Genomic DNA, 19,661 nt, shown 5'->3' with positions numbered 1-19,661 from the left:
TTGGCCAAGATGATCCTCCAATTTTTGTGTTATGTTTATGTGATGCTCTACTTGTGCTGAAGTAACGTTTTGGCTTCCGTAACACCGAAAGCCTAAAATAGGTATGAGGAAACAAGTATTTTTGCGCAGCCATGACCTGTGATCTGCAGTGACAGTGGCATAGTTCTCATTTATCTTTAAACTATTTCCTTGAGAAAGGCAAAGTTTAAAAAGCTGTGTATGGAATAAAAAAAAATATTCAATTTACTACTTTATTTTTGAATCAGTCTATTATTCCTGTTAGTTTGTGGATAATTTACATACTTTTTAAGATAACCTTTTAAAATATATTTTGTTTACACATTAATCTGAAAATACTTATCTCTTCATTTTGATACTTACGATTTAAATTTTAGACTTTTTTTTCATAATGCATTTCAGAACAATTTGAAGGAGAAACATTTTCCTCCCTCAAAAGATTTGTGATGAATTTCAGAGAAGATGCTATGAAATTTTATTTCTGCATTAGCAACTGAGCAGGCATACAGAATACAATTGCTCATAAACTGGTTTTATACTAAGTTCAGTATTCACTGCTGAGTATTTTCAATTTAAGTTGTAGACAAAATGCAACGTAAAATTATGTAAGCCTATAAAATGAACAGTTTCAGAAATTGACTGAAGCAATTGATAAGGAATAACTGACAGGCCCACTTTCCAGCTGCATTTGCATTTTTCCATACCAGCTTCCACAAATGATAGCTTCTAGGAACATGGTGCTTCCAGAGAGATTCTTAAAAAATCTTGAGAAAAAGACCACTGGTTATTCACTCCAATGCTGATTCACCTTTTTCAGAAACTGACTTGAATGCGAGATGTTCTGCACCCTATTTGTGAATAGTAACTAACAGGAATAAACTGGTTCTCATAATCCCAGTTGGGGAATTTCATGCATCTAGAACTATTTTCAGTCCTCACTTTCTCTTTGTAAACTCATGAATGCTCAGTTCTCATACCTGTAAATGCTTTGAGCCTCCTGGGACACCCTCAGGACAGCTCTGGTATTTGGCAGTTGAGTACCCCACTGCACGGAGCTGCTGCATGAATTGATGAAGTTACTCAGGGCAGTACTATTGATACACGCAGAATCATCATGCTCAGTGTCTAACATGCATTGAACTAGAAATTCATAGTTGGTGACTAACAAGTCCCAAGGATTAGTTTATGTCGAAGAACAGTATAGCTGGCTATAAAGGTTTTCAGTGTCCTCTCATTCTCTGGTTTTAGAAGCATACCTTTTTTATATTAATGTAAGATAATAAAGACAAAAGGAACATACAATAAAAAATGTAATCTTTATTATTTTGGCGCATTAATAATGTTGTTTAGCATCAGTTAGGGTAATAGTAGCATTTTCCTGCATGCAGTTCACTAATACAGTATTAGTCAATAATTTTAATAAAAGTAATCTATATTTAATTTTCCTGCGTAAGAAACATAAAATGTCCTGATGTGTTGGATTATACAATTTTGCTACTTTCTCTTTGTGAAAAAATATTGTGGACCAAAGACAACATTTAGAACTGTTCTAGTGCAGCATGAATTAAAAAAAATCTGTGAGTAAAGATGAGACAGGATTAAGGATTCTGTGAAAGAAAGGTTGTATCTGAAAACTTATGATGCAGGCACTGCTTAGACATTCAATTTGAACTTTACACCATTTCCCAACCGCGAAGAAACTTAGATTTTTAGAAGCAAATTATGAACTTATTTTGCAAAAAGTATTGACATGTTTGCAAATATTGTAAAAAATAAGAACCTACAGCTACCCATTCTCTTAGTTATATCTTGTTCACTGGAGTTCTTCTGTGAAAAAGTGCTATGGACAGAAAGTAAAAATGGTGTGACATCAACCTGAAGATAAAATTCAGTTCTTGTTTTATGTACATAATGCTGAAAAATAAAATAAAATGATTTTTACAGTATTTATATTTGCTTATAAAATTCTAACATTATTTTCAACAGGTTTAGTAGTTTTCAACATGTCTGTACAGTTTGGATATACACTATATGCTTTTCACTGAAAATTCAAAAATGTAAAACAAATAAGCTCCTAAATAGCTGCAAAATATTGCTTAATGGTATGGAGGAATGAGGTCATTTTGAGTAGTTTATTTCATTTAGCTCTGATGTATGGCTTCCCATATTTAAGAATCCTGGACATTCAAAGGAACAGCAGCATAGGCAATATAAACATGCATTGATAGCATCCAAACTATCTATAATGGTAGATAATACATAATTTTACCTGTTGAACGCTTGCACACTACACTTATAGTGGTACATATTTGATGCAATAAATGTGCTTAGGTCATTATCTGCTCAAACATGCACCACAGGTTAAAAATTACTATTTACATAGCAGAGGGCTTTTCATTAACATGTACAACAATATCAACCTTACTGAGAGCTGAAGATGGCTAAACAATACTGCAGGATAAAGCAGAACAACTGTATAAAGGGATCTTTTTGATCAATTTGGCGGGCTGAGGCAGATTCATTTAGTATTTGTATGCAGAAAGACATCTGACAAAGACAGAATCTGTGACTCCAGACCTTGAAGGAAGTTTGCACTTTCTGAAACTTAATTGTCTGTGCAAAAATTAATCCGTCTCTACTGTTCTCGTGAGTTATAGGGGACCTTACAGGCATACCAAGACTTCTTAGGACGTGATGAAACATGAATACATTAATTAAGCACCTCAAAATCTGTTATTCCTTTCCAGAAACACCGCGCTAAAAGAAATCTGTTGTTCTTTGTGACTTAATGTTATTTTCATGCATGATCTATAAGTGCAGCATGCCTTCATGCAACTCATTTCTGTGTGTATATTAGTTGAATAATAGAACACCTGGCCCTTGTACCTGTAAAGGTGTACTTAATCCCCTTCCCCAACAGAAGCCCCATTTACAAAAATAGTCACATATAATAAACAACATATGAATAAAAATAAGATGAATCCACCAACACAGGTTTTGTAAAAATATGACGTATGTGGCAGTTGAAATGCAACCAGTGGATACAGTTACTGTATTGTTTTATGCTAAACACACAAATACTTCGTTTGCACCCCTTTCACTGGTCCCTACAGTCTGAGTAGCCATTTTTTCTCTCCTCTTCAGCAGTGTCAGCTGGTAGTGAGAACAGTAACCTCCTGTCAAGCTTGTTTCCCCGTATCACAGTCACTGACAAGGGGTCACTGTCTTTTAATAGGCACTGACCTTTAATGTACAGTATATTTGTAAAAATTGTCAGTTTGGCATAGACCTCCAGCAGGAGTCCTGTTGACACAAACACATGATCCTTACAGCCTAGAACTATTTTGCACATAGATGATTTTGCTTGCTATTTGCTTTTATTTCTGAACATCTTTATCTTCCTTTTCATGCTTTCCTTTGACTGGCCTTGTTACGTGATCATAAGAAGGTGGACAAACTGCTGTTGATGCAGTTATATCGGTTTTCTCTGTAAATGAGTTTTCATTTAACTTGTCAATAAGGATTTCATCTTTCATACCCTGACCAGCCCCTCCTTCTGTTTTGTTTTTGTTATAGATAAAGGAAGCTTGTTTTACTGTTCGTTTTAAAAGGTGACGTCTGTAAGCCCGTTGAATAATGACAGCAGATACTTCCTCCTGTTTTCGTTTTAATGTGGTTGTAATTGGTTCATAGGAAACTTTTGAAGGATTGGCTGCCATAAAACGATCTTCCATCTGTATTCTGAGGGCGTCCATCTCCCCACTTTCCCCCAACACACGCTTTGTGAAAGCAAACAAGATGTCAAGGCAGTGAATTCTGTCGCCGCTTACCATGGGCAGATCCATTGCAATAAGCTGGACTTTGTTTGGTTTGGGTAGATGAAGAGGAGGCTCAAGCGCTGCTGCAAAATCAGACAATTTCTCAAATTCCATGAATTGTGTTGCATCAGGATCAAACTTCTCCCAGACTTCATAGAACATCTCAAAGTCATCCTCGCTCAAGGGTTCAGCGCTTTCTTCAGTAGCAACACCGAAGTTCTCCAAAATCACGGCAATGTACATGTTCACCACTACCAGAAATGATATGATAATGTAGCTGACAAAGAAGAAAATCCCAACAGAAGGGTTGCCGCAGTCGCCTTTCACAGAGCTCCCCGGATGAGCTTTGTTAGGGTCACAGTCTGGCTCCCCACTGTTAAGAATTGGGGCTAGCAGACCATCCCAGCCAGCAGATGTGGTGATTTGAAATAGGCAGATCATGCTGTTGCCAAACGTTTCAAAGTTGAACATGTCATCTATACCAGCTTCCCTCTTGACATAGGCAAAGTTGGACATGCCAAATATCGCATAGATAAACATGACCAGGAACAGCAGCAGACCAATGTTGAACAAAGCAGGAAGAGACATCATCAAAGCAAAAAGCAGAGTGCGGATTCCCTTCGCGCCTTTAATGAGACGCAGGATGCGACCAATTCTGGCAAGTCGGATCACTCTGAATAGTGTGGGGGATACAAAATACTTTTCAATCATCTCAGCTAAAAACATACCTAAAACAGAAAAAAAAAATAAAACCAAGATGCATTAACACTTAATCTCTGTATCATAGCAGAAATTTAGAAGAACAGTTTTCAAATTGGTCATTATATGTAGCAATTAAAGATACTCTGTAGATTCCACTTGTGGAATTTCTGTTATACCACTTGTACTTAATATTTGCAGGTACAATATATGTTGAATGATTAGAACAGTTTTGATGGTATGATTAGGTAAATTATTAGATAAAATGAAAAGTTGCATGACTTAGTTGTAAACCTTGCAATGGCAAAAGCCAACCATATAGCGCTATTCGAGTAGAAGTTAGCCTTATGTTCATTTTACCCTCTTTTGGGTTTAATAAACAAGACTTACCTACTATAGAGAGAATGACAACTACGAAATCAAAAATATTCCAGCCTATAGTGAAATAGTAATGGCGAAGTGAAATTAATTTCAGGACACATTCTCCAGTGAAAAGGACAATGAACACCAGGTTTATCCAGTATAAAATATTTTCCATTTCTTTACTCTGGTCATCAGTTTCTACCATCATGGTAACCATGTTAAGACAAATAAGAATCATAATGCTGATGTCAAAGACTTGCTGTGTCACAAAATCAAAGACCATGCCTTGGAATTTGTTCTGAGGAGAAAAGAAAAAAAGAAATATCCAATACAAACTGTAATTGTTTTTAATTTCCTGTTAGAAGAAAGAAGAAAAATACATGCAGTAAGGCCTATAAGACTTCAATAAAAATGTAGCTAGTGATCTTAAGTAGAGGAGTTAAATTAAAGTGAATCCAACAGCTTAGTTTAGCGTCCTTTGTTTGTACATTCATACATAAAATTGTTGCAAGGAAAAAAAAAATTTTTTCTACTGTGTCTACGTTTTTGCTGACTGATACACTAGTTAATGATAATTTTCACATGGGTATATTTCTGCTCTCTCTCTCTCAATAAAAAATGAGCTGTTTGTAAATAGATTTTGGTATGATGTATATAAATAATTTTACCCCTGGTCTTGGTATGGGTTTTTGTGGTTTTTTGGATCCCAGCTTTTTCATTGCATTGTAGTATTTCTTCTGTTCTTCTGTCATAAATATGTCTTGACCTCCAAAGTAAAAACATGAAACCAAAATTGGTTATAATCACGTTTGTATGCAGAGTTGAAAAAACTCTTAAAGCGAAATGTGATTTATTTGTTTATTTCATGAAAATCAAGATGATTGAATTGGGAAAAAATCTCATAGCTATCAAATAGAGCTGTCTGCAATCTAAGCATTTAGTCCAGAAGTTGTCTTGACGTCCAGTACCATATCTCACAAAAAACTGTAATGCAGCATTTTTCTACAGCTGTCTTCCTTGAACTCCAAGAAATCCTTTTCAGTACCTGTTTTCTTGTATAGGAAGAGATACAGTAAACAGCATCTGAGGTAACCTCAAATAGTCTGGGCTGCTCAGTACTGTCACTTCTGAACTGTTATTTTAGTGGAACAAAGGGAGCAGACAAAGTCATGTTTTTAGTGCTTTAGGTATCTAGTTTAGCAATCACAACATTATCATTGGGACTCAAAGCCTTCAAGGTTTTTGAGGAGATGGATTATCAGACTTTGGAGAAACTGAGCTGAAGATTCAAGCACTCTTGATACTGTTGACAGCAAAGTGCTCTCTCTTAATTCTTCATCTTGATTAGCTTCCATGTTCAATGAAGTTCTGATTAGCAAAAGCCAGAACTGGCCTTTAGAGTCTGACAGTGAAGATAAAGAGAGAATTATGGGTCTTTCATGGCAACCTAACCAAAACCCACTGCCTGTAGTAACTTTCTTCTAGAGACAGCTTGAATGAAAAACCATCAGACTCCACATACCTCTTGAAGTAAATTTTTCCTCGATAAAAGTTACTTGCAGACATCTAATTCCAGGAATGTCTATGAACACATAGGACTGGATGCAGCCCTTTTGTGGGTAAGCGTTTGGGAAGCTTGAAGACATGGGAATGCATGCACCGTACCCTGGACAGTCTCCATAACCACACACCTCTTAGGCCTCTAGCATGTACAGCTTCCAAAAATCTTACTTAGCATCTCTCATTACTAACATAAACCCAAAGAAAGCGATGAAGTCCAGTAAGGAAAATTAAGCTAGTAATTCATGGCTGCTTTTGCCCTTTAGCTTTCATTACCTTATCTATTTACAGAAAATAATTTTAAGATGAGCATCTGAGACTCAAACCATCTCTACCAGTGAGATTATCTACATCTGCACTATGAAACAATCGAAAAAGGCTCTGAGGTAGTTAGAAACCACTCCTGTTCTGTATAGTTTGAGATTGTTCAGTGACACAAAATAGAACTTGAATACTTGGGATCATTAAAACAGCATCTATAGTGCTGTGATGAAATAATGCTTTATTTTTCATAAGCAGGTAGTTAGGGTTTTTTTGTGCTGATAGAGATACTACAAATCAAGAAGAAAAAAAGTCAAGAAATTATGAGTGCTTTAATGTAGAGGCCTAAATTGGGGGTTTGATTATGTAGGGAGGTTTCATGAAGTTTAGGCATGGAAAAATAGATGACTTGAGAAAGACTAAACTGGACATTGAAAACAGAAGGGTGTGTCCCATTCTCTACAATGTAAAATCTTATGACGTTAATGCATACTACATATTGATAAGATATTATATCCTAATATACTTCAGCTTTTTTGATTTTGAACAAACCTTGTGTGTACATTCCATATATCATGCACCTGCAAAAATGCGGTATTTTAGAATATCTTTAGAAGTGAAATGAAACAATACTTATCTTCTTTTTTTGCTGATTGAAGTTATCAATAATGACACCAATGAACAGGTTCAGGGTGAAAAAAGACCCAAAAATGATAAAGATGACAAAATACAAATACATGTACAGGTTGTCTTCATACTTGGGTTGCTGTAATACCTAAGGAAAAAAATGTGAAATATCATTCCTAAGATTTCATGTGAAAATCTCAGCTTAACAAGCAGCAACCTTGGGCAAAATGTCCTTGCTATTTTGTGTCTGGAGAATACTCCTGTCACTCATATCAATGTATTTTGTCCATTCCATCTATTATTGACAGCATCTGGCAGTTCGCATTCAGTTTTCCACAATTTGTTACAGCAGAATCTTACATTAGTTAATTTAACTTTGTTTCGTTTTATTGTATGGATATTAATTGCTTTTGAAAGATATATAAATACACACTTGTTGATACATAGACCTCAAGAATAAAAGAGAATTCAAAATATTGGCAGTACTTACATCTCTTGAGTCAATTGCTGCATACATAATATCCATCCAGCCTTTAAATGTAGCCTGTAAACAGTACACACCTGTTTAAGCATAAAGCTTGAAGACAATTCATATAATTATTTCCAGCAACTGAGTACAGCACCAGGAATAATTAGCATAACATGAGATTTCTAGATAATTTTGTCTCTTGGCTTTCTTCACAGCTGCTCATCAGATACACTGCTGTGTATCCCCTTGTTTTGTCTCTCTATGAATATTTTAAGGAGGAAGCGTAATTGACTTATTTCTAATTAATTATCAGAAATGATAGAGTGCAGTGTCATTTTAGTGAACTAAATGTTCATCAAATCATATCAACTGCAAAGACTATGTACAGCTGAGAAATAGCCTTGTGTAACTGAGTTGCCGCCAATGAACACTGATGTGTGGTCCCTCCCTCTCAAATCAGTCATAAAGGTGGCAAACACAAGGAACCAAAAATTTAATCAGCTCAGAAAAGGTATTCTCCTATCAATCAGAATTTTGATCTGTCCCTACTTTGAAAGACTTTACCTGATTTAGTAATTCTTTTTGCACTTTTAATATATTGTGTTGTGTTTTACAGAGGCTAGATTCCTCAGATATGTTCTGAGATAAACTGGTAAGAAGAGGATGTGTTTTATGTGCATCGAAGATTTAATATGCCTCACAGATGGCAGCATTTAGTGAACTTTTGTAGCTGTTTCCTGTGCCCAGAATCTGTAAAATTTTATATTTGACAGTGAGGTGTAGATTGCTTCATCTGAGCATTCAAAACAGAAAGTAATTTTCTCTGCTGTAGCAATTAGTTCTCTTTTGACTGGGCAACATCTCCAAGTAGAAATCACCCAGTTTTTAATCCAGTTGTGCCCAGAATAAAACAAAGTGAAAAAGTTCTCTGTCATTTGATCCCTATTATAATTTTGCTGAACAAGGCTGCAGATCATTTGTTCCTTCATATTCTATTCCATAGAGACCAGACGCAGAAACAAGTTGGGAGTGGAACACTCTTCATCCATGGTTATTGCTGCATCTCCGTGATCTTGAGGTTTCGTTTCTAGTGAAGGTTTCAAAAAGGCTTTGCTTATGCAGCATGGCATCATCCTGAACTGAACTTAAAATGAGAAGGAATTATTTTCTTAACGGAAAAAAACCCAACTTTTGAAACTGTGGAACACTAAAAAGAGCATGATTATCCTGAGATGCAAATCCAGTATGCAACAACTTTCATATCTTGGAGCCAACACAGAAAATACGAAGTTCAGGCGACTTACAGTACAATGGTGAAATCAAAGCATAGTATCAGAGGACCAATAAATCAACAATAAATCTGAAGCAAGTAGAGGTCTCAGCTGAAGAATTTAAAGTCCTTGTGGAATATTTGGACGGCAAGGGATTAGGAGAGGTAGGATCAGCTTTATTTATGTAATTCCTAATATGTGTTTAACCTGATCTCAAAGACTTTTAATGATGGACATTCCACAACCTCATAAAAATTATTTCTTCTGGCACTTGTCTTGTCTTTAGTGTTTCCTAGTATCTAAATTCTTCTGCCACCATTTAAGACTGTCATTACATATCTGGAGAACAGAGTACTAATCATCCTTTGTGCAGCACCTTTTACTTATTTGCAATCTGATTGTTGCTGCCCTTCTTCTTTAGGCTGTGAACACTGTTCCTTACTTCAGTCTTTCCATGTAGATCTTGTTTTCCAGAACTCTGATAATTCTCATTATTCTCCTCTAAGCTCTCTTCCACTAGTTCATCTCTTGAAATGGTAACCAAAACTGGACTCAGTATTTCAGCTGAGGTCTTACAAGGTCTAAATAGGGCTGGATGATTACTTCACATCTTACAGGTACTACTTTTGTTTCTGTCTTGGTACATTATTTGCATTTTTTGGAATGTCACGACTTAGGTTGAAATCAGCACTTCAACGTGAAACACTAAATGCAAAAAATGAGCATACTTTTACATCAGAAAGATGATGCAAATGATGGAGTGGCTCTTCTGCAAAGCGTGTGCCGTTGCCTCAGATTCAAACACATGATGATTCTTGTACATCATCCTCCAGGCAAAGTGGAATTATTGGGTTTTGTGAATTTATTGGTGTAGCCTAGACTAACTAGAGTGAATGGAAAAAATAGACTAATTTTAAAATATTAAGCTTCACTATCATCAGTAAAGCACTCCATTAGAAACAGACAGTATATTTCAGCTAGAGCTAGGAAAAAGATCTGAAGAACTGAGCTGTTGTGTGCTTATTATTATTATTAAAAAGGCAACTTGAAAAGAGTATGGGGGGAGAAAAATACAAATATAATATATTAGTATCTTGCAGTTCAAAATATCTAAAGTAAAATGTGTATTTTCCACAATGACTTTCACAAAACAATGCCATTACCGTTACTGAAGAAATGATGAAAAAAAACAATCCCAAAACATAAATAAAATTAAGTAATTCTAATAACAAAATATACTCCCTCATTGTATTGTTTGTTTTATTCTAAATCCTTCCTAAAAATCAGTAAGAGTCAGTGAATAGAATCATCATTATGCACAACCATTTACACTAGTTGATAACTTAGCTGTGAGAAAAGGGATTCTTAATTCCCTGAGCAGAAGCATCAGTTGCAGGAGAACTTGTAATTTTAAAATATGTTGCTTGGACAATAGGAAATAATAGAACTGGAGGTTCAGTGTCAAGGCATTATATTTAGTGGAAGAGTGTTATTTCTACTGCATTCAGTAGAAGCTTAGGCCTAAATTTATCTGCAACACATTTGCTTTAACAGAAATAAGGTATTATTTGGGCATTTGTGCATACTGAATAGAAAATAACACAGAAATATGCCTAAGAGATCAAATTCTTAGTTTCCTTTTTGTATATTCAAATATAAAAATATGTTGTATATTCTCAGTGACACTAAATCAGGAGTAATTTATGGATTTCAAAGATTATAGCAGTGTAACTGGAATCAGCATCTGTTCCAAATGGCTTTTTCCCCAAGGCAATTTGAAAGACATATATTCAGATGCAGATTGAAATGTAGTTAGAAAAAACAACAGAACAACCCCTCCCCAATCTAATTTACTATTGTTAAAAGTCCATAGACTTTTTTCCCTGATGTATAATTTCTAATAAAGTTACAAATAATGCTGGAGTTTCATGACTCCATTTCTTTACCAGAAATAACCACCAGTAATAATAATATCCCGTTTTGGAGATGCAATGGCATCTTGCTTTTAAAATACTAACCTGCTGAAACTTTGAAGCCACTGTAATCTTACAGCCCTAGAATTCAGCTTCTGACTTTTTTGCCCTACACTTCACAAGATGTGTTTTCTTATATATATCAGTAACAGTAGAATAATATAACATTGTGCTTTGAGACCCACGGTTTTGCCACATTTTATCCTGGTAAGCAGGGTACACGCTTACCAGCAGGATAAAAGCAGGCCTCCAGGAGATTTACTTACCAAAGAATCCAAACACTAGGTTCAAGTTAAAAAGGCATAAGGCCAGAAAATTATCAGGGCAGATGCCACATCTCTTTGTGTGCACCAACCTCTTCCTCTTCACTCATGGATGCATGAAAATTGTGAAAGGAATTTCTCCAGCAGATCTGCCTCTGCTTTGATGCTTTTCTTTAGGGACAGAGAAATACTCAAACAAGTTCAGACCAAGAAATGAAAAAAGCCGTTTGCAGATCCACATAGACCAACATGAGCTACGCTGGATCATAGAATAAAAAAATTCTTAGATAGAATGGGTACTTATATGACTGATGGCATGAATATTTATGCTCCATATTATGTAAGAATTTTGGAAAATAGTCGCGGATCAAAAGTCTATAAAACTTGGTTATATCAATGGCACATATTGTTACCCTGCATTTTTGGGCAGAAAGAATTATAACATTGCTAGCAATACTAGAGATTTTCCACACACACCCCTCCACCAAAAGAAAAAAAACCACAATATGCAAACCAAAAATTAGTTTATGTTCTTTTCTTAGTTCCCTCATTCCAGAAATTCCTTCCCCATCACCACCAAGGAAACTCAAGAAAGAACTTCTCAGAGAGTTCTTTTTGCTTAAAAAGCCACTGCCACACATTTCCAATCTATTTTTTGAGCCTAGAATATTTCTTTCTGAAATTATTCCACTTCTTTTGAGTATTTCTGTGTGAAATATCTATGTCTCTTTTCTATATTACTCTTAAAAAAGAGTTTGTTTTTTTTTTTTTCTGTGATGAGCAGACCCATATACTACCAGAAAAGGCTTTTCATGATGCAAAACAAAAACTATTCATGGGACTCATTTGCATCTTTCCTAGAATAATAAGGTCCTCAGTGTGAGGGTTTGGAGTTCTTTTGGCTTGTTTTCATCTGGGTTTTTTGGGGTTTTTTTTTGACATGAAAATGGTATTACTTCCAGGAGTCAGACAGAAAACCTCAGTGATGCAGAAAATAAAGATTTATGTTGTATTACCCAGAAAAGCTGAAGGGATTTGCAATATTCTTCTTTGGCTCAAAGGGCATGAGTCAGAGGGTAGAATGGGGAATGGAAATAATACTGGATTGTAAAGAGGCGGCTTTCTGTAGTTAGTTTTGAGATTCCTGAAAAAGGGACCTTGTATCTGTAATTCATGCATTGACAGTTATTGCTGAGTTTGTCATTAGAAAAACTCCAGTTACGTCTGTGGGGTTATTTTCTCAGGTCCACCACAACCTAAACAAAAGTCTGTGCCTGAGGTTCTTAAGGTGGAAAACCGAACGACTTCAGTAGACTTTCCAACTTATCTTTAAGATGTTAAAAAATGGTCATTAATGTTCGCATTGGGTGCACAGAAAACATATCCACTTGCAACCATGATTTTTGATTCTGATTTTTCAGCTTAATGCCTTATACCAAATACTCAAGTTTCAAAAGCTTTATCTTTGTTTCTGACATAGTAATGGATACCTCTAATTAATTCTCAGTATTTATTTATCTATACTATTACTACAAGCTGATTAGGAAAGTTAGGGAAATTGAGGGTTGAGACATACCTATTCATTTCTCATGCTGATTCTGAACGTGATGTCTTTAAAATCCTGTTCTAGATTCTCATCAGAAGTATTTTATATATCAAATAGAAAATCACGTTATAAATACCTTCTTTGATTGAGAAAGTGATGTAAGAATCTCAAGCATTTAGGAATTGTGGCCTTTCTTGTGTTCTTGAAGGTGAAAAACCCATAGATTCTACACATCCTAAAGTATTAGCTGAAAATCAAGCTGGTAGTTTGCGTTCTCTGCCCTAGGGCTTTTATCATTTCATAACTGCAAAATCACTACTAGCAGCTTGTTTACCAAACCCAAAAAGATGCAGGGCCAAGTGTCTGTTTGTGGAATGACAGAAGTGCCCCCCTTTTTTTTTTCTGGTATGTCACACAAAAAATCTCTTCGTGTTTTCACAAGCATTTTAGTAATACGGAAAAAATAAGTGGTATCATCATTGACATTCTACTCGCACAAAAAAATATCCATCCATTAGGCAAGCCTTTGATATTGGTGCAAAATCTCATATTGTAGAAGCTGCAAAAGCAACTGGCTTGTCCTCCCATGAGAGCTACGTCCCTCTGTGGTAGGTCTAGATTAATTTTTTCTTTGGAAGCCTGGAAACAATTGGCAAATTTCTCCCAATTTGCCTCCCAGAACAATCCGATAATTTAAGAATCTAAGTCTTCATGTAAGGAATATTTGTTGTGTTTCAACGAAGAGAAGATGGAATAAGTTATGCATAACTGGGGCACTGAAATACGTATGACTGCAAGTAGCTGAGGAGTGGTGATTGTGGCCAGAAAGCCAGGAAAAAAATGTACCTGGTGTTATCACTGTCCCAGAATAGACTGGGTTACTACTGGAAGAAGAGTTGCAAATCACTTGGAAAGAGTTTTGTTGATGTCTGGTTTCTCCTGAACATGTTTGATAAAGCATTCTGCCCCCTCCTCCCCGACCCCAAAGGGGATTCCAGGCCAGTAGATTTCAAAAAATAAGACAGGAAAATAAAGATTTAAAGTAATTCTGTTACAATCCAATTTTGTTATCAAAATCAATTAGTACTCAGTACTTCATTTCCTTAATACTTCTGGTCCCTCTCTGCTCTTTCCTGATGTGACAGTAAAGTAAATAATTAATCATAGTGAAATTTAAATTATTAGAGTTATCAGACGCTGTATTAGCTGGGGCAGTTCACAATGCCCAGAGCTATTGTTTTAGACCCTGTGCAGGACCACGTCAATACCACTGCATCATGTTGATGATTTGTATTATTAAGATTTCTTATGCCAACATAAAAGCTAGAAACTTATTTTAAAACTATAAAAATCAAAACTAAGATTCTGCAGAATTAGACTGTAACCTCAAAAAACCATAGAGGTTGCTGAATGCACACAACATAGGTTAGAGTCCAGCTTTTTTTTTTTTTTTTTATTAAAGCTGGGTCAGATTGTTAGCTACTCCAAAATACAAAGATAGTTAGTGTTGTGAGGACACAATTTTTGATAGTGAAGGCATAACCTTATGGTATCTTTCTGCATGTATTTTCTTCCTTTTTTTCTTACCTCAGTTTTTGCTAAATAAACTCTACTAGGTGCTTATGCACAGAAATATCAGGGAAAATATTTCATCGATTATAGTATGTAATGACATTTTTCTTTTCTTATTTCTCTTCCAAATGAGAAACCGCTTCTTAGATCACGCAAGTCTGCACTGGTGGCAGCCACATCTCTGAGATGGGATTTCCTACCTGGAATTCTTCTCTGTGACTTAGTCACACCAATAGAGATTTTTGTTTTTTCAGCAACAGTAAAATTTAAAGTATTCAGCCAGCTGAATACCACCATTCCTAGGTACTTCTAGAAATTTTTAAAGTTAGAAGGTCTGGAGGACTAAGGGAGCTGTAAATAGGAAGAATAGCGCTTGTTCTGTCAGATGTCCTAAAAATTCTTTATTCATCTTAGTAGGCTCTACTTGCCGCTTACTATGAAAAGAGCAATCAGTTATCAGTGCAGCGGTATTACTAAGTCACAGGTAAAAATCATCAGGTAAATATGTTTTCTGTCTTTGTTGCTAGAAATGCTTTTCACTATTACATATAAACAGTAAGAGGTATATAAAGAGTGATCACTTACTACTTGAAGTAAAGATAGATACCCAAATCCTACATTATCAAAGTTTACTTTCACGTTTTTCCATCGGGCACTTTGATTGTTTTTTATGAGTTCCTCGCACTGACTAAAATTGTTGATTTGGTCGACTTCAAACCTTTCATCGGTTGTGGTGTTAACACAGTAGTAGAACTTGCCAGCAAACAGATTTACTCCCATGATGCTGAAAATTAGCCAGAATATAAGACAAACGAGAAGCACGTTCATGATGGATGGAATTGCTCCTAAAAGGGCATTCACAACCACCTAGTACACAAATACAGGGGGAAAAAGAAAACAGTGTAAGAATATTTACAGCAATAAAGGTTTGTATACTGTTGTACCAATGCTTAATAAACGCTTGTTCAGAAACTAATAGTATAAATGTTAAAGCAGTACGTTAATAATTGTAGCATTGCACTGTTCTTTTAAGTACTTAACATTAGAACATGTAATGAAAGGAAAATAAGTGAGAAAATTAAAATAATTAAAAGAAAAACAAAAGAGAAGACCTGGTGGTAGTAAGATGAAGCCTGACACTGATGTGTTCTACGTAAAAAAGACAAGCAGGTTAAATATAAATACAGACATAATAAAATTCTAAAAATGCATCAAATTATAGCTTTGAAATGTTTAAAGAAAAATGGCAACCTGTAGATCAACATAGCTTTGAAATTTAAGCTGAAAACACAAATGCCATGAATCTAGAAACTAAGCTCTACATTAAAAGGATTATGCAGGAATTAAATACATGTCTTTATTGCCTTATTGTTCCATGCAAGATTATAACAAAGATTGATTTCTTTGTATAGAAAAGCAAGACAGTTTTGCAATATGTCTACTTGAATTAACATAATTTATTTCAAGCTCCAGTCTTATTGTTTCATGTATTGAGTTTAAGTCAGTAATAACCTTCATTTATCTAAAGAAGGACATATGTCAAGGACATATTTAGGGGTTTTGATTTTGCATTTTAAGTTACTTTTGACCAGTTGCCTTCTCAGCCCCTTGCAGGCAAGATGTCAATAATTACTTATGTAGACAAAAAGAGTATTTTTCTGATATATACAGTAATTAATCACATGTGTCTGTCAGAGCTATCAAAACTTTTGGGGTATTTGTTTGGCTAATAATTGAGCAATCATTTCTCCTTAAGTATCAAATACCAAATCTCATTTACAAGTTATATTTTATTTTAAATTTTACTTTATTTCTCTGTAGAACTTTTAGGGCATTGTAGGAAGGTAAAATAAAATATATGGTAGGGCTCTGTTTCTCTGCAATCCAATTCCTGCAGTAAGACAGGCATGGACACTTGAGGTACATTAAGGTGTTTTAGTCCATCTTTGTTCCCTGCTTTCTGCAACATAGAGGGATCTTTCCCACCACCAACATAATTCTGAGCAAGACCAGAGCTGCTCAATCTTACTACCTGTATTCACAGCCTCTTGAAGGCCTTTGGAAGCGGAGTATTGTGGTTGTGTTACGCGTCACTCAGCACCCTCCTTCTCCCAAATGTTATGGCCAGGAATTAGGACCTGTTTAGAGATCTTAGGTAGAAATGTTATTTTCAGGGCATATTTTCTTATTATTTTAAGGGCCTCCTCCATTGCCAGACAGTAAAAATGGGACCTTTCTGTAACTGAGAATTATCCCTATCTTTTATAAAACCATGAATTTTTTAAAATTTAGTTTCTCTTGGCAGCTTCTATTTTTGGTGATAACTTTAAAGGAAGCATGCTTGCTTCTTGAGATTTTTATTATAGAAAATGTGAAGTATCTAGGTGATGTATACATAAACTAGCCATTTAAAAAAAAAAAATGTTTTAAAAGGCTAACAAGGTCCCAGTAATATTCTGAACATAAGAAACCATTTTCAAAGGAGTGAAGGAAATGTTTTTTTACTGTCCTGTGGGGAGAAGAAATCTACTGCTACTTAGCTTGATGGATCTGAGAACAACATCAAAACTATGAATGCAATTTTTCTGGAATTTATTCCAAGTCTGACCTGATCTATGACACTGTATTATGCTATTGCTGCTTTGAAATTCTAGGCCAGCTAGTGCTTGTCTTATCTTTTCCTTTTTTTTTTTTTCCCTTCACCCATAAAAATGTTCTGCATGTGTTATACTGATTGAATTCCTCTGTTTAATCTTGGGAAAAAACCTGAAAATAAAGACGTCAAGAAAGAAAGATGGGGATTTAGTCCTGCAGCTTAAATAAATTAAGGTTACCTGTGCTCACGTGAAGAATGTTCTGTGTGAATCGAGTGCCTGTAGCAATTACCTTTTTAACAACCCTGAGATCCATTGGACCACAGCACAGATCCAGAACAGGCAGAAGAATACGAACAGCTACAGTAATTGTTACAAAAAATATGAATTGATAATAGTTGTAGAAAGAAAGATTTCTACAAAACACCATCAGTGTGTCTTGCATCTTTAGATGAACAGTCCCGCTACTGAGACTGCCAAAAGATCAGCCACATCTTCTTGAGTAAGAAGTGAACAGCTTCCAGCAACTGTTCCAACAACAGTTCCAACAACTTATTCCATATAGGTCACTGAAAACCCATGAAATGGTAACAATTTTTGGTCACTACTGACCTGGCCTGGATGCGAACTGGTGACCTAGAGATGAAAGGCTCTGTATCCTATTACCAACCCCTTGAGCTATCCAGTCCCCCTGGAAGGTTTTTTAAGAAAAGAAGAAAAGAAAATTAAAACTTATAGAAGTTGTTTTCTGTTTGCGTTTTGTTTTTTGATATTTTTTTCCCCACCAGAGTTGAGCCTATGCCCTATCATATTTGTAATGTAAAACTGCATTTTTACATGCTGGTCAGATGCTTGTCTGACTGTAAAGTCCACCTTAGGTAGAAGTCTTTAATTTCTTCAACACATATACAGTTGGAGGCAATTGATTTATCAGTGTTTTTTTCATTTACTTTTTTGGTATTTGCTTTGGGAATAACTGAGGTATATCAGGATAACCAGGACATTAGCTCACATAATACATATCCAAGATAGCACCCATACATACACACACGACACCTACGCACATAAGTTAGAGCAGATGGACAGAAAAAAGTGAGAACCAGTTGAAAAGTGAACTGAATGCAGAAGAGAGATCAATTAGCATTTCTTAATGAGTTAAAAAATAGCAAATAAAAATTGCAATCTCTTGTTGAAAAGAGACTGTAGTGGGTTAAAAGAATATTGGCAACCACAGCTCTTATTTTCGCTTGTTCTTCATATCTAGATCAGATGTATGTGATTCTAAATGTATTTTTTATTTTAGAAAGGGCTGTTCTCTTGGGCCTATTTTCTGTTATTCCTTGACACAGAATATAATGTCAATAAACTGGAAAAAATATGTTTGCAGAGTAGTTTGTTTGTTTGTTTTGTAAAATTACCTATTCATATCCTTAAGGCTGGGATGTTGTTGGTCAGGCTGACTCCGGTGAGCAAGCTGCAAAAGCCCAAGCTGATTCTGTTTGTTCACCTTCCTGTAGCTTCAGGTAGGTGCAATAACAATAAGTGCAAGTGAGAAGCAACACCTGACACCTACAGAGACAAATAGGCTCTAGACCGTTTTACATCTTAGTTGATATTCATCCAGGAAAAAAAAAAAAGGTTGTGTAAAACACACATTTGTTTCATGTTTACATTTTCATAACATTTATCTTGCAACATCAGATATATATGTAAATAAAAGAATTACTGCAATGCTATTTATCTTATCTTCTGGCTGATATGACATTATGTCAATACAGATTAGTACTCCAGTAGTTTTTTTGTTGTTGCTGTATCTTTTTTGGACAGCTGTCCAAAGAAGATGGCAGAATGGAACTGAAAAACAACTATCAGTTTTGCTACTAGAACTGTGCATATGTATAGAATGAGGATTACGCAAAATACCAGCTTATCCCTGCTGTATGAGTAGAATATAAAGAAGCTTTACTAGATTCAGCCTTGCTGTGGGACACATATCTGAAACAAATAGTGAGATATAAATGTGTTATAGCCCCCACAGCAAAATAGCTTCAATAGATCCTGGCTTCTCAGCAGCCACAGGATTTCCAGGAATCCCTACACTGGACCTCACTAATGGATATACCAGGGCCTCCTGAAATCTGTAAACAAAGAAGGAACAATCTTCAGTAGCACTGATCCATTTTTTCCATAACATCTGCAGCTTCCGTGAAGAAATTCCAAACTCTATCCCTGGTGCAAATGAGGAGGAAGTTACCATCTTTGGGATGGAAAAAAAGATTACAGGATTCTGTCTGGAACATTCTTCCTACTTAAAATGACAAAATACTTTATTTGCCTCCACTCTGAAAGTTGTTAACTTCGTAATTTTAGGCTTAAACAGGAAAAGTTTCCCAAAGATTTCATGTGCCAGATCTTATATCAGAGTCCTTTGAAGGAGTCCATCAAAGGCTATAGTGGTTATTTAACTGTTACCTCATATTTTCTTCTGCATGTACATTCTCATGTAAGATTCACATACACAAGCACAGCAAGCCAAATAATTTTTACTTCACCAGGACCTTCATGGATGAAATCAAACCTTATCTTCTGTGCATGCTATATGGCCCTAACAAGCAGTGGATTTCCTG

General features: G+C 35.6%; 1 protein-coding gene across 8 annotated transcripts in view; it reads right to left on the bottom strand.

Moving 5' to 3' along the window:
• Window positions 1-2,652: 2,652 nt before the first annotated feature.
• The window catches only part of SCN1A (sodium channel, voltage-gated, type I, alpha subunit), a 71,857-nt gene continuing 54,848 nt past the window's right edge, over window positions 2,653-19,661 (bottom strand). For all 8 annotated transcript variants that reach the window (XM_009894595.1, XM_009894598.1, XM_009894600.1 and 5 more), the window contains 6 exons: window positions 15,026-15,307; window positions 7,837-7,890; window positions 7,357-7,494; window positions 5,567-5,671; window positions 4,926-5,196; window positions 2,653-4,564 (listed from right to left, as the gene is read on the bottom strand). In XM_009894595.1, coding sequence (XP_009892897.1) covers window positions 3,396-4,564; window positions 4,926-5,196; window positions 5,567-5,671; window positions 7,357-7,494; window positions 7,837-7,890; window positions 15,026-15,307 — 2,019 coding nt within the window. In that variant the 3' untranslated portion in view covers window positions 2,653-3,395. The remainder of the gene's footprint in view (window positions 4,565-4,925; window positions 5,197-5,566; window positions 5,672-7,356; window positions 7,495-7,836; window positions 7,891-15,025; window positions 15,308-19,661) is intronic.

Source organism: Charadrius vociferus, unplaced genomic scaffold (genome assembly GCF_000708025.1).
Source record: "Charadrius vociferus isolate BGI_N301 unplaced genomic scaffold, ASM70802v2 scaffold161, whole genome shotgun sequence".
Taxonomy (NCBI): Eukaryota; Metazoa; Chordata; class Aves; order Charadriiformes; family Charadriidae; genus Charadrius; species Charadrius vociferus.
Note: the sequence above shows the minus strand (reverse complement) of the source record. Positions and strands in the feature narration are given on the sequence as shown.